Here is a 17,411-nt window from a genome sequence, read left to right as displayed (position 1 = left end):
CCCAAGTCCTTCTCCTCAGGCTGCTCTGAATTGATTCTCTGCCCAGCCTGTAGCTGTGCCTGGGGTTGTGCTGACCCAGGTGTAGGACCTTGCACTTGTCTTGGTTGAACTTCATGAAGTTGGCACTGGCCCACCTCACAAGTGTGTCCAGGTCCCTCTGGATGGCATCCCTTCCCTCCAGTGTATCAACCGAGCCACACAGCTTGGTGTTGTCGGCAGACTTGTTGAGGGCGCACTCAATCCCACTGTCCATGTCATTGGCAAAGATGTTGAACAACACAGGTCCCAACACTGATCCCTGAGGGACATCACTCGTTACTGTTTTCCAACTGGACATTGAGCCGTTTACCCCAACTTTTTGCATGTGGCCGTCCAGGCAGTTCTTTATCTACTGAGTGGTCCATCTATCAATTTGATGACTCTCCAATTTAGAGACAAGGATGGTGTGCAGGGCAGTGTTGAATGCTTTGCACAAGTTCAGGTAGATGACATCAACTTCTTTGCCCCTGTACATCAATTCTGTTCAATTTGTATTTAAAATGCAGCATTTAAAGTAGTTTGGCCATGTTTAGTCCTCTGTCTCCTAATCTGTTTGCTTACCTGCTACAGGGAAACATCACCCAGCGAGTGAGATGCAGCACGTGATTGAGTCTGAGAAGGTGGCAGAAATCCCAGTTGCACATGAGTATGGCCATGACCATTCCAGGTTGCATGCCTACATTGGTGTATCCCTTGTCCTTGGCTTTGTCTTCATGCTGTTGGTGGATCAGATAGGCAGCTCTCATGTGCACTCTACAGATGGTAAGTAAAAATTCACTTCAATTAGACTTGCTGATTGGTTGACTTAGTCTTAATTAGCAAGTTGCAATTTTTATGAATGCTACTGGGATTTAATTTGACCAGTCATGTCAAGAGTTTTAGTAGGTGCTTTACAAACATAAAGCAAGGTCTGTGGTGAAATGTTTGTGCTGGAAATCTACCCTGGAATTCAGCATAATTTGGGACCTTGCTTCGCTAACATGAAATAACTGTATGAGCACATATAGTGACGCTTGAGTTATTGTCTGTTTTACAGTATCACCCATAGGGGATTTCTTTGGCTTTCCAAAAAACTTCAGGTTAGTCTTATCTTTGTTTGTTTTTCCTACTTAATTGTCATACATGTAGGTAAAATTTGCGTAGAACAAGTTACCTTAAGTAAGACTCCAAAAATGACTACATGTAAGCCCTGGTCCTTTACTGTAACTGCACAGCTGTACTCCCATACTAGTCTAGAGCCCCACTTACTTCCACATGCTGCCTGCTTAGAGTAAAGATATCTCAGCATCATTGCAAAACTATAAAGATGCCAACAATTGCCTTTGTTTTCTGCCTATGGCTTCATGCTCAGGCTGAACACACTGAAGGAGTTTTATCTTCCGAAAAGGTATTTTATTGCCTTTGGCTGCTCATTTTCTCCTACATAATCTTCTCTAATGGTGGAAATTGTCCCTCAAAAATTAAGGAATTTGTCTTGAAGGAAGCGTAAAACACACATACACATAGGTATGTTTTGGTTGGATCCTTGACGGTTCACAGTGCAGCTATTGAAATACCTGTATGGGATTAGTGTGGTGGGACAGATGGGAAGCCAGTGCAGGGACTGTGACACCTCCATGCTCCTGGAGAAGCGTAAATGGAGCCACAGTTTTGGCTAACTGATTTTCAGAGCTTTTCAAAGGAAACAGTCGCACTAAGGATGACAAGAGGGTGCAGGTGAGCAACTACCAGGAGGATTCTTGGTTTGTACAGTTCATGACCTTTTTCGATGTCTCTGGTCAGAGCAAATACCAGGAGAAAATTGACTATAATTTGTTAGAGATACATGCTATAAAATACGGTATTAAGTAAAGTTTTATCTAGTCTGTACTTCTGTCGTGGTTTTAAGCCCAGCCGTCAACTCAGAACCATGCAGCCGCTCGCTCGCTCCCCCCTTTTTTTCCTCCCCCCGCTCCCAGAGGGATGGGGAGGAGAATCGGAGGAATGTAACTCCCACGGGTGAGATAACAGCACTCCAGTAACTAAGGTATAATACAAACCACTGCTGCTACCAATAATAATGATAAGGGAAATAACAAGGGGAGAAGATACAATTGCTCACCGCCCGCTGACCGATACCCAGCCCGACCCGAGCAGTGATCTGGGCCTTCCGGGTAACTCCCCTCAGTTTCTATACTGGGCATGACGTGCTGTGGTCTGGAATACCCCTTTGGCCAGTTTGGGTCAAATGTCCTGTCTCTGCTTCCTCCCGGCTTCCCCTTCTCCCTGGTAGAGCATGAGACTGAGAAAGTCCTTGGTCAGAGTAACCATTACTTGCAACAACTAAAAACATGGGTGTTATCAGCGTTGTTCCCAGGCTGAAAGTCAAAACCACAGCACTGCACCAGCTACTAAGAAGGAGAAAAAATGACTGCTGTAGCTGAACCCAGAACAACTCCTGTCAGAAGAAATGTAGTAGTGTTTTTGTAATGTTTCTTAAAACTACCTGAGAAAAACACGTTTCTTGTTTGAACCAACATCTGGTAGTTTTGTTGTCTTAGAAGTGGCTGGATTTACTAGCATAGAATAGTTAGGGTTGGAAAGGACCTTAAGATCATCTAGTTCCAACCCCTGCCGTGGACAGGGGCACCTCACACTAAACCGTGTTGCCCAAGGCTCTGTCCAACCTGGCCTTGAACGCTGCCATGGATGGAGCATTTACCTCTTCTTTGGGCAACCTGTTTCAGTGCCTCACCACCCTCACAGTAAAAATTCTGTTGGCCAGAATGGAGATATGAAACTGAATGTGGCTTTCTGAGTGTTTTTTGTTCTGGTCAATCTGAAACAAATTCAAAGGAAGCATTCTTTGTGAATATCTCCTCCTATTTGATGTGAGTATTCCATCACAGTCGCCCAAATGCAGCTTATGCAATGAATTGCTCAAATAGGCTCCCCTAGGTTCAGAAGATCAATCTGACTGAAGAGAATACATTAATTGTTAGCCAGCTCCCTTCCCTGATCTGACTCACTGGCCAACTATGTGGATGCCTGGGCACTGGGAGAGAAACTGGAGGTGGGGAGACAAAAAGAAAGGAACAGGACTGGCCTCTCTGTTTTGGTTACAGTGCAGACTTACTAAAGTAGCTGTGTAAGTGTGCCTGCATCAGCATACTGACCACTAGTATAATGAAGAAACAGCTGTTCAACTGTTTGGAATTAAATAGTTGAACAATAAAAGGTTTCTGTACTCGTGTAGGACTTGCCTGCTCTGTTCATTGCAGTGATTCTTTGTACAGTTTTGCTGCTGATTGCGTAGTGGTGGACTGGTGGACTGTTGTGCTTTGTAATGAGCTAACCTGCAAATGTCCTCAGAGTGGTTGTCAAACAGTTGCAGCAAAACACTGGATCTCAACCAGCACTGGTTGCATTTCTCATCTGTGATGAATAACAGAGGGAAGTCTTTGCAACTGCTGCTGTGACAAGTAGAATTTATTGCTTATGAGGAATTGCTAGAGAATCAGTGCAGCAGAGACTTTCCTTCAGACTGTCACCTGAAGGAAAATGCGAATGTTGGGCTACATTGGGAAAAGGTCATCCTGACTCTTCAAGCATCTCTGGATTCTGGGCATGCAAAACTAGCTTTTCTTCCTCCTAGTAGCACAGAACTATAGCATTTGGTTTCAGGAGGATAAAAAAAGCCTAACTACTGCTGCTTATATTAATGATCCTGTAATTACAAAGCGTTATCTATGATTCTGTCACTTATTGACAGAACTTTAGGTGATTTGGAGGTGTTAAGTATCATGCTATTTTATGGTAAACCTAATGCAGAAATACAAAAGCTGGTAGTTTTGAATATAACTGCCTAAGCAGCTGGTAGAAACATATGCAGTGATACGTATTTCTTCAGCATAATTTATGTATTTTTTCTCTTTATCTTAACTTTCCTTATGATCATTTCAGATCCAGAAGCTGCAAGATCAGGCAACTCCAAAATCACCACAACACTAGGACTAGTAGTTCATGCTGCAGGTAATGTGGGACCTGTTGTTAGGACTTCAACTTCTGTTAGCTAGGACTTCTATTGCTGTGCAGCTTATCTTTAGATGTGATGGAAACGCTTGGTTTTATTTTTCCTTGGAGGTGGCTTTTTATTTAAAAACAAACCAAACAATAAACCCCACCAAAACCAAACAACCAATAACAAAAACACAGGGTGGGGAGAACTAAGGATCTTCCCCAAAACTTAATGGGAAAACATACTCCAGTGCTCAGAATGTTCCATAGAGTTTTGTTTGGGTACAGTATTGTAACTCTTTATTTTTCCCATCTGAAAAGTTGTGTGATGCTCACTGTGCCTCTTCAATTCCTTTGCTGGCTGCTTTAGCTGCTAAATTTCAGTACATGCCAACACATTTGATAAGCAGTATGAAACACCTTTGGGTTTGCTTGTCAGCTGACCTGTGTATTTAAAAATCTGTTAAGTTTAAAAACATACCTTTTTTGGAAAAAAGGACATAATAGGGTGGAGCACAAAGATTTGACGAACATTTGGGCTGACTTGTAAGGACTGAAAAAGTTACGTGTGTGTTGCAATCAATGTGTTCATGTTGTAATTCTTCACTGTATATGTGTAGTGTAAATATACTTTTTAATCTCTCCTGCTGATGGTTATTGTCTAGATAAGTCATAAGATGTTGGTAAAAAGATTTCTTCACTAAATGAAATGTTTATATATTCAGGATTAATATAGAATACATTTCCTATTTCATATAGACAATATAGTTATGTTAAATGGTAAAAAAATAGTATTTACAACAGTTTATTTGAAAACTAATTCAAAGAGTAGTAATTAAAATTCTTTCTTAAGAGTCTAAAGCAGATACCAGGTCTACTACAGAAGACTAAACTAAACTTGTTACCTGATTCTAATTTGTCAGAATGTTTCAGTATTGAATGGATGCTCAGTATGTTTTTTATTGTCTTGGGAAATTAAACACAGCGCCTGCTGAAGGTTGTCTAATACCCTGAAAATTGTTGTGGCTTAACAAACAAAGGGAAGTGAATCATGTGTTAGGTTGGTATTGTTAATGGCATTTTGAGTAACAGGACTTCTTGAATCAGCATGTTTTGTACCATCAGCTGTTGGGGGGGTGGAAAAGCTGAAATTCATGTGGAGGAATAATCATGAATTTGCACTCCTGTTTCAGCTGATGGTGTTGCATTGGGTGCAGCAGCTTCTACTTCTCAGACTAGTGTCCAGTTGATAGTATTTGTTGCGATTATGTTGCACAAGGTAAGTCATCACCCCAAAAAAATTTTTTTTTGCTCATTAGAAGACTGTTAAAGCATACAGAAATTACTAAAAAACTGAAGTTTCCTTAGTGATGTGATACGGAAATGTGTAACACCATCGAAATTAACAGGGTAGCAGTACAGCTTCAAGGACCAAAAAGCCCTGGTATGATGTGTGACAGAATAGCAATGAGTACTAACTCTGAAGGGAGTATGAATGAGAGAGAATTCTGCCTGCCTACTGCCTGCCTTAGTTGCAATGGTTGGGAAAAGTGTCCCAAAACAAGAGAACAGCCCATGAAAACGTGGCAGCTTCATGTGACTTTTTGTGAAGCTAGTCTGGTAGTGTATTTGGTTTTTTCAAACAACCCCTCTCCCAGATTCTTACTGCTGTAAGAGTTGTATTCAGAGAAGTTCTAGAGGACGGAGCACAGAAGTATATGCTAGTGTATTCAAGGAGGAAAAGTAGTTTTATGCTAATCACAGCAGGGTTTTTGTAATGTTCTTAAGAAAATGGTAAGTGTATTTGTTAGGGTTTTACTGTTTTAAAGGGTTAATCTTTTGAAACCACTGAACAGAGTACTGAATTGCAACTTCTGGTTACCTTCATTATTGTAGTAGCTTCAACATCAGTCATATACCAAAAAAAAATTGTTTTTCTGATGGTAGTAAGCAAACAATGGTTCTGGAAGATGGGAAGATGTTTGTGTAAAGATACCTATTAGCTATGTAGGTTCTAAACACGTGTGCAGGTGCACATACAACTTGCGGTAGCACATACACATTACAGTAGTAAGTCACACATTCTTCCAGAAAGTATAATTGCATGGTCAAAATGTTAGGAAAGCTGGATCTAGTATATCTTTTCACTGTTCGTACAAAACTTGTGGTTTACATAACTGTCTTCAGAGGTGGCAACGTCAGCATCACATCTTGCTGTGAATCTTTGTTTATGGCTATTGCCAAGTGAAACCTGTTGTTGTTACTCTTAATGTTCAAATTAACTGACTTTTGAAATTGTATAAATTCAGAAGAAGGAAATTTCTGCTATTAAAGCTTATCAAGAAATTTTTGGTATTGAAAGAGAAATGCATTTCTTCTCTGGCGTCTTTTTTATTTTTCTAGTGTTCTGATCCTGATTGGTGTTTTTGTTTGTCTCAGCTTTTTTCCTTCACTCATAGTTTCCTTCTTCTAGGTTAAAAAAAAAAATAAATCTGTGTATTAAACTGCTCAATGTATTTTTAGTTTGTCTTACCTGAAAAATGTCAGGGTGGATTGCTATTGTCCTTATGCAAGCAAAAATATAGTAAGTTCCATGAGTAGCAGGACAGCTATGACTTGTGGATAAGAAACTGAATGCCAGCAGAGGGAGAAGGAAGTGTTTGTTTGCTTCCCAGTGGGAACAGAAATGAAACTGAATGATGAACTAGTCAAAGAGCTCTTAAGTCTTTGGTCATGTGAAGGCTGACAGTTATCTATCTTAGGGGATTTTGTAGATTTTTTTTTCTGCTGTAGATAAAGATCCTTTCCATCTAAGGTGGTGTAGTAGTATCAGGATGAAAAAAGAAATTACATAAGTTTATGGAGACTTGGGGATTACAGCAATGGCTCGAGTAAGAATGAACATTTTAGTATTTATAATGACTACACAAATATGTGTTCTCTGATAGCCAGAACATGAATTTCCATTATGTATGGTTATTAAGGAAGGGCTGTCTGCAGTATACTGTTGTGTTTGGGTTAACTGCAACATGCTATTTCTCTCCCTGAATTTCTTTCAATTCTGTGCACTTCAGTGTAGCAAGTTGTATTTCAACTTTATCTTAGTTTTCAGGGGATTTTAGAAAGTATTGTATTACAAGTGAATATTGTTTTTTGCAGGCACCAGCTGCCTTTGGCCTGGTTTCCTTCCTGATGCATGCTGGGCTGGAACGGAATCGAATTAGAAAACACTTGCTGGTCTTTGCGTTAGCAGCACCTGTTATGTCAATGGTGACATACTTAGGGCTAAGCAAGGTAGGTCTGTGATTTGTTCTGCCTAAAATGTAGCTTGGTGGTGGAGGTTGGGGAAAGGAATCAATAAGTTTCATAGAACATTATTCCAAACTGCTTGAAAAATTTAGCAGAATGGAGACGATAAAATAAGCAGATGAACAGGTAGCAATATGAATGCATGAAATAAAAAAAACCCATGCTTTCCATCAGAACCAGTGATATAACTCCTCTATAGAGTTTTGTATAGCTTTTTGTAGAAGGCTGGTTTCTGACTTTTTTCTGCCTCTCCCCACTGTGAAAAATTTATTCATATACCAGGTTTTGCCTTGTGATTATAACTGAGGAATTTTCAGTGTTGTTGCATGCATTTTAATATGCAGGTAGAAAATATGGAATCATAGAATGGTTTGGGTTGGAAAGGATCTTAAGATCATCTAGTTCCAACCCCCCTGCCATGGGCAGGGACGCCTCGCACTAGACCATGTCACCCAAGGCTCTGTCCAACCTGGCCTTGAACACTGCCAGGGATGGAGCATTCACAACATCCTTGGGCAACCCATTCCAGTGCCTCACCACTCTCACAGTAAAGAACTTCTTTCTTATCTCCAACCTGAACTTTCCATGTTTAAGTTTAAACCCATTACCCCTTGTCCTATCACTACAGTCCCTGATGAAGAGTCCCTTGTCCTATTGCTAAAGTCCCTGATGAAGAGTCCCTCTTCGGCATCCTTGTACACCCCCAATAATCTTTGCTAGTTTCTCCCACCATCTCAGAACTGGTCCTGTCTTTTTCGTGCTGCATCAGAGGTTGACTCTTCAGCTAGAACAGCCTTTTTGCCTCTTGCACTCCTTAAACCATAGTCTTGTCTTGGCTTTATACAACAAATGGCCTGCGAAGTGGGCCACTGCATATGACTCATCTCTGTCCAAATTTAATGCTTCTGTTTCTTATAGCATTTTCTATGACAATCCTGTATTTTTAATTGCTGTGGGCCATGTTGGTGACACTATGGTGTTGTGTTGTAAAGAATCTAACGTGATCTCATGAAACTCAAGGCATGAGAGGAAAGATTAAGTAAATCACCTGGGCTAATCTCTTTAGTTGCTGGAAAGCACTGATATTTGATACTGCAGTACAGGAGACAGCAGAAGGGGTTGGGTTTGTAAATAGAAATAAGAATGCTGTCTGAGTATTCATTCGATGTAGGCTTACGAAGAGTTGGGTTTGCTTTTTGCAAACAGAATTGATAGGGCATAAGGGCTGTCACAGTGTTCTGTAGTTCCAGAGCAGAAGATGCATCTCCAGTCTGGAAAAATAACCTGACAACTAATATCATATTTGAGTTAGAAATTTGTTCAAGACTCATTTTGAAACTGACACAAGTGGGCTTGCATTTCACTACATTTAATGATGTGTGCTATGATCTTAATCCTAATACAAACCTGCAGAGGTGCTCAGTTTTGATCCAGAAGATGCATTTCTTTAGCAAGTTTGCATGGAAATTCTGGGAAAGATTTGGGTGTTTACTTGCACATACAAAAGAAATACTGAATGAGTGATGTTTTGGGACTTAAATCTAGCAAATCTTGCTCTGACCAGCAGGGGACCAGATATTTAAAGGCTACCATCTGATTTGAACTCTGCTTAGAAAAAGTGGAGAAAAAAAGTCTTGGGAGTCCTTCCTAAAATTTGTGGGTTTGTAATACGAACTTTTTTTTTGAAGTGCACTTTGTCATTTTGACATCTTGTATGTTGCTGTGAGATGGTCAAATAAGATGCTTCATTTAGTACAGGCTATGACTCTTTTCTTCTGTAAGGATTCCTAGAAGTCCAAAGTGAACTAACTAGGATGAGAGGTGTCTTTCTGACATGTTAACTTTAGTATGCCAGTTGCTACATACAAGGCACAAGACACAAAGCAACACATTACACCATTGTCTCTGAGAGAGAACAAAAGCTGATAGAAGTCGTACTGTGTCTGGCTGCTTATAGAATTTTATTATTGGTTGAAGAACATCTGCTTGTCCTTATTTTTGCTCTTTCTGTCTCTTTCCATTTCAGAGCAGCAAAGAAGCCCTTTCAGAGGTTAATGCCACCGGAGTTGCTATGCTGTTTTCTGCTGGGACTTTTCTTTATGTTGCCACAGTTCATGTCCTCCCAGAAGTAGGAGGAATTGCTCATAGCCACAAACCTGAATCAACTGGAGGAAAAGGACTCAGTCGTCTGGAGGTGGCAGCCCTAGTCATGGGGTGCCTTATTCCTCTAGTTTTGTCCATTGGACACCATCACTAAATGCTCGAATTTCACCGTTCTCCTCAATCTGACAAGAGCAGTAAATGTCGGCTGCTCCCTTTATCATTGTCTCTTACCCATCATCCATCCCATCCACTTTATGGAGTTCAGAGGGAACCTTGATTGCAAAATGAGGAATACTGGGAAAGCTTTTAGTGTAGCAAAATGTACTTTGGCAGCCGGATGTAATTCTATGTAACTTTCTTTTCTGAAGACGTTTGCTATTTTAATTGTTACTTCTGGCCCTATTCTCAGGGAAGATGGAATTTGGAGTTTAAGAAAGGTGAGCAGGGAAGAACCTAGCGACTCATCGTGAAATTGCAATCACCAAAGTATCCTGCAATTCAGCTTTCACAGCTGAGAGGAAAAACAAAGAACAGCTGCTGTGTGAGAGATTGAAGTCTTACTAATGAAGAAGGGGGTTTCCCCCCGTCGGTTCTATGTTGTCCTGACAATGCAACTGGTCCTTATGATGTTTGTCACTAATTGTATGGCAAAAATGGGCTACACTCGGAACTCTGAACAACACTGCAATTGTCACGGAAGTGTCACTGATAGGGAAAAAATGATGTAGACAAAGTGTAGGATTAGAGTAGGAAATCAGCTGGTTAAGAAGTGCAGACAAATTTTGCAGTTAATTCCATTAAGGCAAAGGATAGAAGCAAGGAGAGTAGTGTTTTGATTGTTTATGCAATTGTTAATAAACTTTTAAAAGGCACTATTTCTTGGGAGATGGTCTTCTGCCAAGTCCACAAAGCAAAGGCACCAAAAACATTAGCAGGAATTAAGTATTGGGTGCTGTGATTACACTACTGCTACTGTTTAAAGAGATACCCATAGTGTCCTTTGAAACCGAGCTGTTCTGGGCTCTGAAGTGTAGAAATCTGATGGCAACAGCTGTTGAGGGACCAGAGAACTTTACCAGCTCATTTTCAAAAGTCTGAACTGCTGAAATCAGTGGGGGTGTGGGGTTTTTTTATTAAATAAAAGGTGTTAAGGCTAACAAAAGAAGATGTTTAACTAAATATTTGTGCTACATACAGAGTACAAAGTGTTACTAAAGCAGTTCTGAACAAAAACCCCACAAACAAAATACCCAAACTGGTGGGTTCTCGGTGCACCGGTTAGTCATTTTGTTTTTCCTTTGGGAAGTGCATTTGCCTCTTACTCTGGTAAGCATTAGTTTTGGTGAATCTACTGGAGGACTTATTGCCAACTGCTGATACCTCTCACTGCAGAAGAGTGATAGAAGATCCATCCTTTCCAAGGCACAGCCTTCTCGTGTCAGACACCATTTCTCTTATGCAAAATATATTTAATAACTGAGGTGCATTGAAAAGTCAGGAAAGCTTGACATGAGCAGACTCAATATAAAATTATTTCTTTAGGGGAAAACTTTTCAATGCCATACCCTTTTTAAGCTATAATGTCTGCACTTTTTAAAGATACCATTGCCAAACGTTTTGTTTTGTTTGTTAGTTTGTTTGTTTCAAATGGATTTTCAAGGCTTGAAATATCTTCTTAACTGAAGTGCTTCTTGTTTCCATCTGAATGAGTGTGTCTGTTTCTCATGCTGTTTATTACTTGTACTACGCAGGCCATTGTGCCTCTTAAACTTCTTTACATTTTTGTCATTTTCCTGTTTGTCTAGTAACTCAATAATGGGTATGGCCTGTTCTTGGATGAGTGATTGCTTTGTCTGGTGGCTTAGTAATAGTACAGGTGTATCCCAGGATTGAACCTAGTATTGATCTCTGGGAGTGCTTGTTCATTTGTGTGTTTTACTGTATAAAATCAATGCAAAATTCTTAGAAATCATTTTTTCCCACAAGACAGTATTTGCAGATAGAATTAGCATATCAGGCTTAAACAAGCATTTTTGACATTAGACCTTCAAAAGTTAATTCTGTTCTGAAAAGCCACTGCAAAATTAGTGGCATAAATGAGATCCTCTCCTGCACCTTTTTTTACAACATATATATGCAACTTCTAAGTTACTTATTTAAAAAGTTCAGTAATACAGGTTACTGACACATGCGAATGATACACGGGCATATTTTCACCAGAGCTCCCAGTGTTCTTCCTGATTTCCCCCTAAATACCTTCTTCCTTGATAATCTCAGTATTTTACCTTGCTTAATCTTCCCATGTAACTGTTTCCAGAAGCTGGAGAGTTTGCGAGATCTGCAGCAGAAGCAGGAGATACTGTAGTGCAACACCAGATGCTTATGTTATGTGAAACAGTAAGTTGTTTTTTTTCTTTAAGCTATCATCTGTCACTTTCACTTGCACCCCACTAGTTAAATGGCATCCTGAGTGTGTTCCACTTCTGCTTCATTCTGTGTATAACAATAGCAACATTTTTGGGAAGTATATAGGTAAGGTCTCACTTCATGCCTTTTGTTCCAGTGTTGGAGCATGTCGAAGTACCTTCTTACAAGGATCAGTGTGCACTGATGAGGATGTAGCAGCTGGCCTTTTCACTGCTGATGTAATCTCTGGAGTATTAATCATCAGAGGTGCTGCTGCTGAGAGATCTCGTCGTCTTTCTTTTCCCCAGGCCCTCAGATCCTGTTCCTAATTTGTGGGGCAGCCACCAGAAAGGCTAATATTCAGATTAATTATTAATGAACTAGAGAGGCTAAGTTATAGCAAGCAGGTGAGAAATTTTAATTTAAAACATTGGCACTTTAAAATTGGCACAAAAATTCTGATAATACTTTCATTTTGGAATTTTAAGTGATAGAAGACTTTGCTATTTTTTTTCCCCTACCCATTTAGAAGTAGCAATAGGATTTCCTTTTGGCTGCCTCTGTTATCTCTGTGTTGAACTACTATTTTCAATTCTGTAGCTGAAACTGCAGTGGCTAAGGAAGCTTTTGGTTATGTGATAAAGGGAATATAAAATTTTAAATGATCAAACTTTTCCAAATCGTTAGTTCCACATGGAGGATTATTTTCTTGAAGCAGAGTATTTTAATGAGTTAAAATAGTCCATTTTATCATAGCTCCGTTTTTACCTATTTCCCCATCTGCCACAGTAAGTCCAGGCACTACATGTAGTCAGTGCCATCTGGTATCATTTTCTACTCCTCAGGGGACCTTCGTCCAAACAAATTCCTCTTACTCTCTGTAATAGCATCTCTGCCCATGTTCTCTGATGTGAGGTAGGTGGCAGTAAGCCTAGCAGGTAATGCTTTAACCAAGTGCATTTCCTTCTGTAAATTCCTCTAGGAAATCTATACTCTTCTCATCAGCTGTATTTTCTGTAAATGATTCTTAATCGATGATAGGAATTGGACTAAAGCTGTTTCTGTTGATCCTGCTGTATTCAGCTACTTTACTTACTGTTCTAATTCTTCTGTTGTTCCTTACAAAAAGAAGTGAAATATTACTCTTTCAGTCATCACCTGATGACAGATGCAGAAGGTGCACTGACATTAACTTAAGTGAGAATGTCAGAGCTGTCACACCAGGATAGGAATTCTTGGTAGTTGTCGCATGTCAAATGATTGGGTGTTAAACAGAGAACCCACTGTTGACTTCAAATAACCGTTTCCAGGTGGATTGCGTAAAAGGCTAACGCTATCCAAGAGACCTAGGAAAACTGCTGTGTTTGGTCAGGAACTAGTTCAGAGCCTTCAAGGAGCTTTTGACAGTAGCAGATGTGTCCTTGTGGTATCAGCTATATGCAGAATGAGAGATGCTGTGGAATAAATGGTGCTGCTGCTCCCTCTCCCTTCCCATTCTGTGCGGGGACTTGGGAGAAAGACGAGGGAAGTGTATTTGTATTCTTTTGGGGGTGGCAGTGGGAGGAATGGTTGCAGTATGGTGGGGAAGTATATGATAAATTTCAGATTCCTGTTCACCTCTTTTAAAAATAAAACTTTTTTTTTTTCTTCTTTTTTTTTTTTTTTCTTCCTGTCCTTTTATTACATCCCTTAGCAGCCTTGGCTTTCTAGGGGAAAACATTGCTTGGTCATTGCTGTTTACCTGACTCCATGTATGGGACTGTAATTTTAATGTCTCTTTTTCAAAACCATTTGTACACGAAATCATTCCATGAATGGCTGCCTTATAATTTTTCCACTTTAATTGTGAACGGTTAAAATAATGTTGCCATTTTCAATTTGTTTTATTATATTAAATTTTTACTAGGTGCAGTGCTTTGGAGTTGGCTTGTCATTTACTGCATGGTGGTTTGTGACGGCTCCAACAAAGAACAGTGACAGTCTTCAGTGGGGTGTGAGCAATGCAGGCAGTATATTTTAAGTGTTTGCTGCTTTTCTTCACAACATCTGAGTGTCTCCTGGAAGCCCGAAGTGTGAAACTGCTGGGAGATGTTGGGAGGCAGTCTAGCGGGTTGATTTGGACATGGCTATGAATGGGTTTAGAGGTATAAATACAGAAATAACTTGACAGCTCCGCTTGAGAGCAGCATTTGACAGCTTCTATGTCCCAGAGTGTGTTTAGGAGTTGGCATTGCCCTGGAGCTACCTCTTCCTTCGTCCCACCCCCAGGGAAATCTCTGAAGCTTGCGAGGCAGAGGGCTCTTTGGAGGACCAGGATGAGATGATTGGCTCAAGATTGCTCCAGGCCACTGTTTAAAAGGCTGGAGGACACCTTGAGCTAAAGAAAATTGAGAGCTCAGTATAGAGTGAAAACAGTCTTGTCAGCAGCAACCCCAAAATGCAAACACTTAAGTCCCTCCATTCTTTCTGGAGACTTTGTGACAAAGTGGCCTTTCCCGTATAGGAAATACGCATGCAAAGATGCGAAGAAAACCTTAGATGCCTTCTTGTTCTTGTGTTTCGGGGCAAAACTGCAGGTGAAATCTTTCTTGCCCCTGTTCTATGGGGTTTTGTTGGTGTGGTTTTGGTGGGTTTGGGTTTTCCCCATCCATCTTTCTGCTGTTTCCATGTACCCAGTCACATCTCAGGTTTACTTTTCTCTGCCCTGTGATCCAGCTGCTTACCTGTTCACAGCTCTCCATAACTGCTCTCACCCTTTACTATTGACAGTTTTTTTCTCTAAGGCAGCTTACCTTCTTCCTGTGGTGTACAATGAAATGAAAGCCTTTGTTAAGCCATAACTACCTAAGTGTTCTCTCTAATGCTCGTCATTGTAACTGAAAGTGGATTGTGTTCTTGCTGTGAAAAAAAATTGTTTTCTCAGGCTCTTGAATTTCTCTTGAAGGGTTTTATTTGCCTCTGACATAACTTTGAGTTACAAAGAATAGTTGGAAATTAAATGTTAGTGGTAGTTTCTAAGAGGTGCTCAAGCAGGGCATATGAGGAGAGGTTTGAAAATTAATTCAGTTATCTGAGCAAAACCATGCAGGGCAGTTGTGGGGTTCTTTCTTAGGTTGAAAAAAAAGGTGTGTTTTTTTTTTTTTTAAATATAGAACATTTAGACTATATTTTTAAGGTTTGCACTATCACACAGTGCTTTAGCTGCTTCACTCAAGCGATAAGCAGTCTTCTCAGCAAATAGCTTCCTTTTTATTTTTCTGAATGGGAAAAAGTGTAATGTTTCTCTATACTGTCTTAATCACAAGAGAATACAATTAATGTAAAGTCAGTAGGAGAACTGAAACAAATGAGAGTGTTGATATTATAGGTAGTACAGGCAGATGCAAGGCAGTAAGGATGAGAAGGTGATATTTTCCCAGGTAGGCTTTTGGTTTTTAGGCAAGTAAAATTCAGTTTTCATTTTGAAGCATTATGCGGTATGTTAACATTTTTTTTCAATGTGTTTAATGAAAATGTCAGTAACTGGAGACTTAACCACTGTAATCTGTTGTAAATCCTTTTGGACATGTGAGGAAGCACTCTCAATGCACTTACGTTACAAAAGTTACCACTAAAAGATTAAGGAGTTGTGATGATTCAGGCTTCCTGACGATGGCTGTAGAGTGTTCCTTCATTTGTTAAGGAAAAAAAATTCATCAGCATTTTTATCAGACTCATTAGGGATGAGCACAGCTGCAAGAGGATGAGCTGTCATCTATTGTTCTAGCTTACAAATTAAGCCATTCTTCTACTGATATGTGCAAGCCTTACCCAAATATCCCTGCAGGCAGAATTGCACAACATTCCCCCCTCCTTATCACAGCAATTCTCCCTCTTGTCTGAGCTGTCTAGAGATTAACAAACCTTTACAGTGGATGGGGTCTTAAGAAAAATGCCTCCTTTAGGAAACTTGTAGAGCTAATTAAAAGTAAGCTGTATCGTGCTGACTGACACCAAAGATATATAGTATTTAGAAAGTCTAAAAGCAGAGGTGAAATTCTTAGAAAAGGGAAAATGCTTGCTGTATCTGTATGCCCTTCAAGTGACTGGAATGGTGATTATGATGTATGATCACATTTATGTTGGGAGTCTGTGGAAGTTAATGGGCCTGTGCAGTCTGAAGAAACATGTTAAATTAGATACTTGTGGTTATACTGGGCTGAAGAGGATTGCTAAAAACACTGCTTAGAAGCCTAGCTAGTCTTGTACACCTAGCCTTACTGTACCTCTTAGTCAGAGCTTTTTTTGCTTGCCTCCAGAGGGTGAAGCTGTAAGTAGAACAAGTCATGTTTTATGACTGCGATGGGTATCCTATGTTCTGTTTTCTCTTTCAACAGAGAAACTGAGGGACCGCTGGTCTTCAGCAAAACTCTGCTCCTGGTATCTGCTCTGTGCGGATGCTTCACATGAACATGACCTCGTCCCTGCAGTTTCCACTACTGAATAAAGACCTACTGACTGGTGTTGAAACAGCTAAGGAGTGTGCTTCTCCAGTGGGCAGCCCTGGATTTCATTTACTTCTTGCTGGACTGATGTGTCAGATCTTAAAAGTGTTGATGGTGCTCCACTTGTTTGCCTGTGTTAATATGCGGAGGTATTACATTTCTCGCCTCTGTTGTTCTACCAAGGAAACTTTAACAAATTCCTCTTTTTGCAGGATTTATTGGGCTAGCCGTTGTACCCAAACTACTGCATGCATATAGGTATTCTTGTGATATTCTGGATTTAGTACCGGTGTCATAGGTGAGGAGTGGTGTGTGAGAGAAACCAGGTTACATGCTTAAGTCAGGTAGGGAGATTGCCAGGCTGAATACTAAGCCCCAGTGTACTGAACTCTGCTTCTGTGTCATTGTTACAAAGGCAACACTTTCTCTGTGCTCTGAATTAACAGAACTGAGTAAGCAATTGTACCTCGAAGCACTGTGCTGTTGCCCAGAATAACTGCTCTAAACCTGGTTTCTGATCTGTTTGCTAGATCTTGTGTCACGGTACCACAGGCTGCAAAGGGTAAGAAAATCTTTAAAACCTGCTGTGCTGGCCTTTGTGTAGCCCGCGCTACTGACACGGCACGTGTGTGCGTCAGAGGTAGTCCTTGACTTGGCTTCGATGTTTTCTGTGCAGGAGGCTGCCAGCAGAGCTGGCTGAGCCATTGCTGCTGAGCTGTGCCACCTAGTCAAATCATGTCCTTGGTAACTCTTCTGTTGCTGCTGTCGCTTTTGGGATCAGGCTGAATAATGTTGATCACAAGCAGATATGACATGGGTAAAATTAAATGCTTTAGGAAGGGCAAACAGAAATGCAAGTGGTGTGCATGCTAAGCAGCTCTGAACACTGTTTAAAAACCTCCTTGGGGAAAAGTTATTTCTTCCCCATCCCTGTGCATGAAGATTCCGCCGCTCCGCGTGAGGGGGAGTGCTCCCATGGCTGCTGGGCACACCACAGCCTCAGGAATGGGGTTGAGATTTGGCCAGCTGGGGTTGCCCAAGCAGTGTGGCTGGCTGGGCACTGGTCACCATGGA

General features: G+C 40.6%; 1 protein-coding gene across 1 annotated transcript; it reads left to right on the top strand.

Annotated features, from left to right (window-relative positions):
* Window positions 1-614: 614 nt before the first annotated feature.
* SLC39A9 (solute carrier family 39, member 9) lies at window positions 615-9,945 on the top strand. The gene is made up of 5 exons (XM_010010983.1): window positions 615-801; window positions 3,982-4,050; window positions 5,229-5,314; window positions 7,195-7,329; window positions 9,371-9,945. The coding sequence occupies exons 1-5, from the start codon at window positions 633-635 to the stop codon at window positions 9,599-9,601; spliced, it is 690 nt and encodes a 229-aa protein (XP_010009285.1). The 5' UTR covers window positions 615-632; the 3' UTR covers window positions 9,602-9,945.
* Window positions 9,946-17,411: the final 7,466 nt, after the last annotated feature.

This window comes from Nestor notabilis, unplaced genomic scaffold (assembly GCF_000696875.1).
Source record: "Nestor notabilis isolate BGI_N333 unplaced genomic scaffold, ASM69687v1 scaffold25083, whole genome shotgun sequence".
Classification (NCBI taxonomy): domain Eukaryota; kingdom Metazoa; phylum Chordata; class Aves; order Psittaciformes; family Psittacidae; genus Nestor; species Nestor notabilis.
The sequence above is the reverse complement of the archived record's forward strand: the minus strand, read 5'-3'. Positions and strand labels throughout refer to the sequence as shown.

Coding starts and splice junctions, on each gene's coding strand:
- SLC39A9 (XM_010010983.1), top strand. CDS start 633: ATGCAGCACGTGATTGAGTCTGAGAAGGTGGCAGAAATCCCAGTTGCA. Junction 802..3,981: donor TCATGTGCACTCTACAGATG/GTAAGTAAAAAT, acceptor TGATCATTTCAG/ATCCAGAAGCTGCAAGATCA. Junction 4,051..5,228: donor ACTAGTAGTTCATGCTGCAG/GTAATGTGGGAC, acceptor CTCCTGTTTCAG/CTGATGGTGTTGCATTGGGT.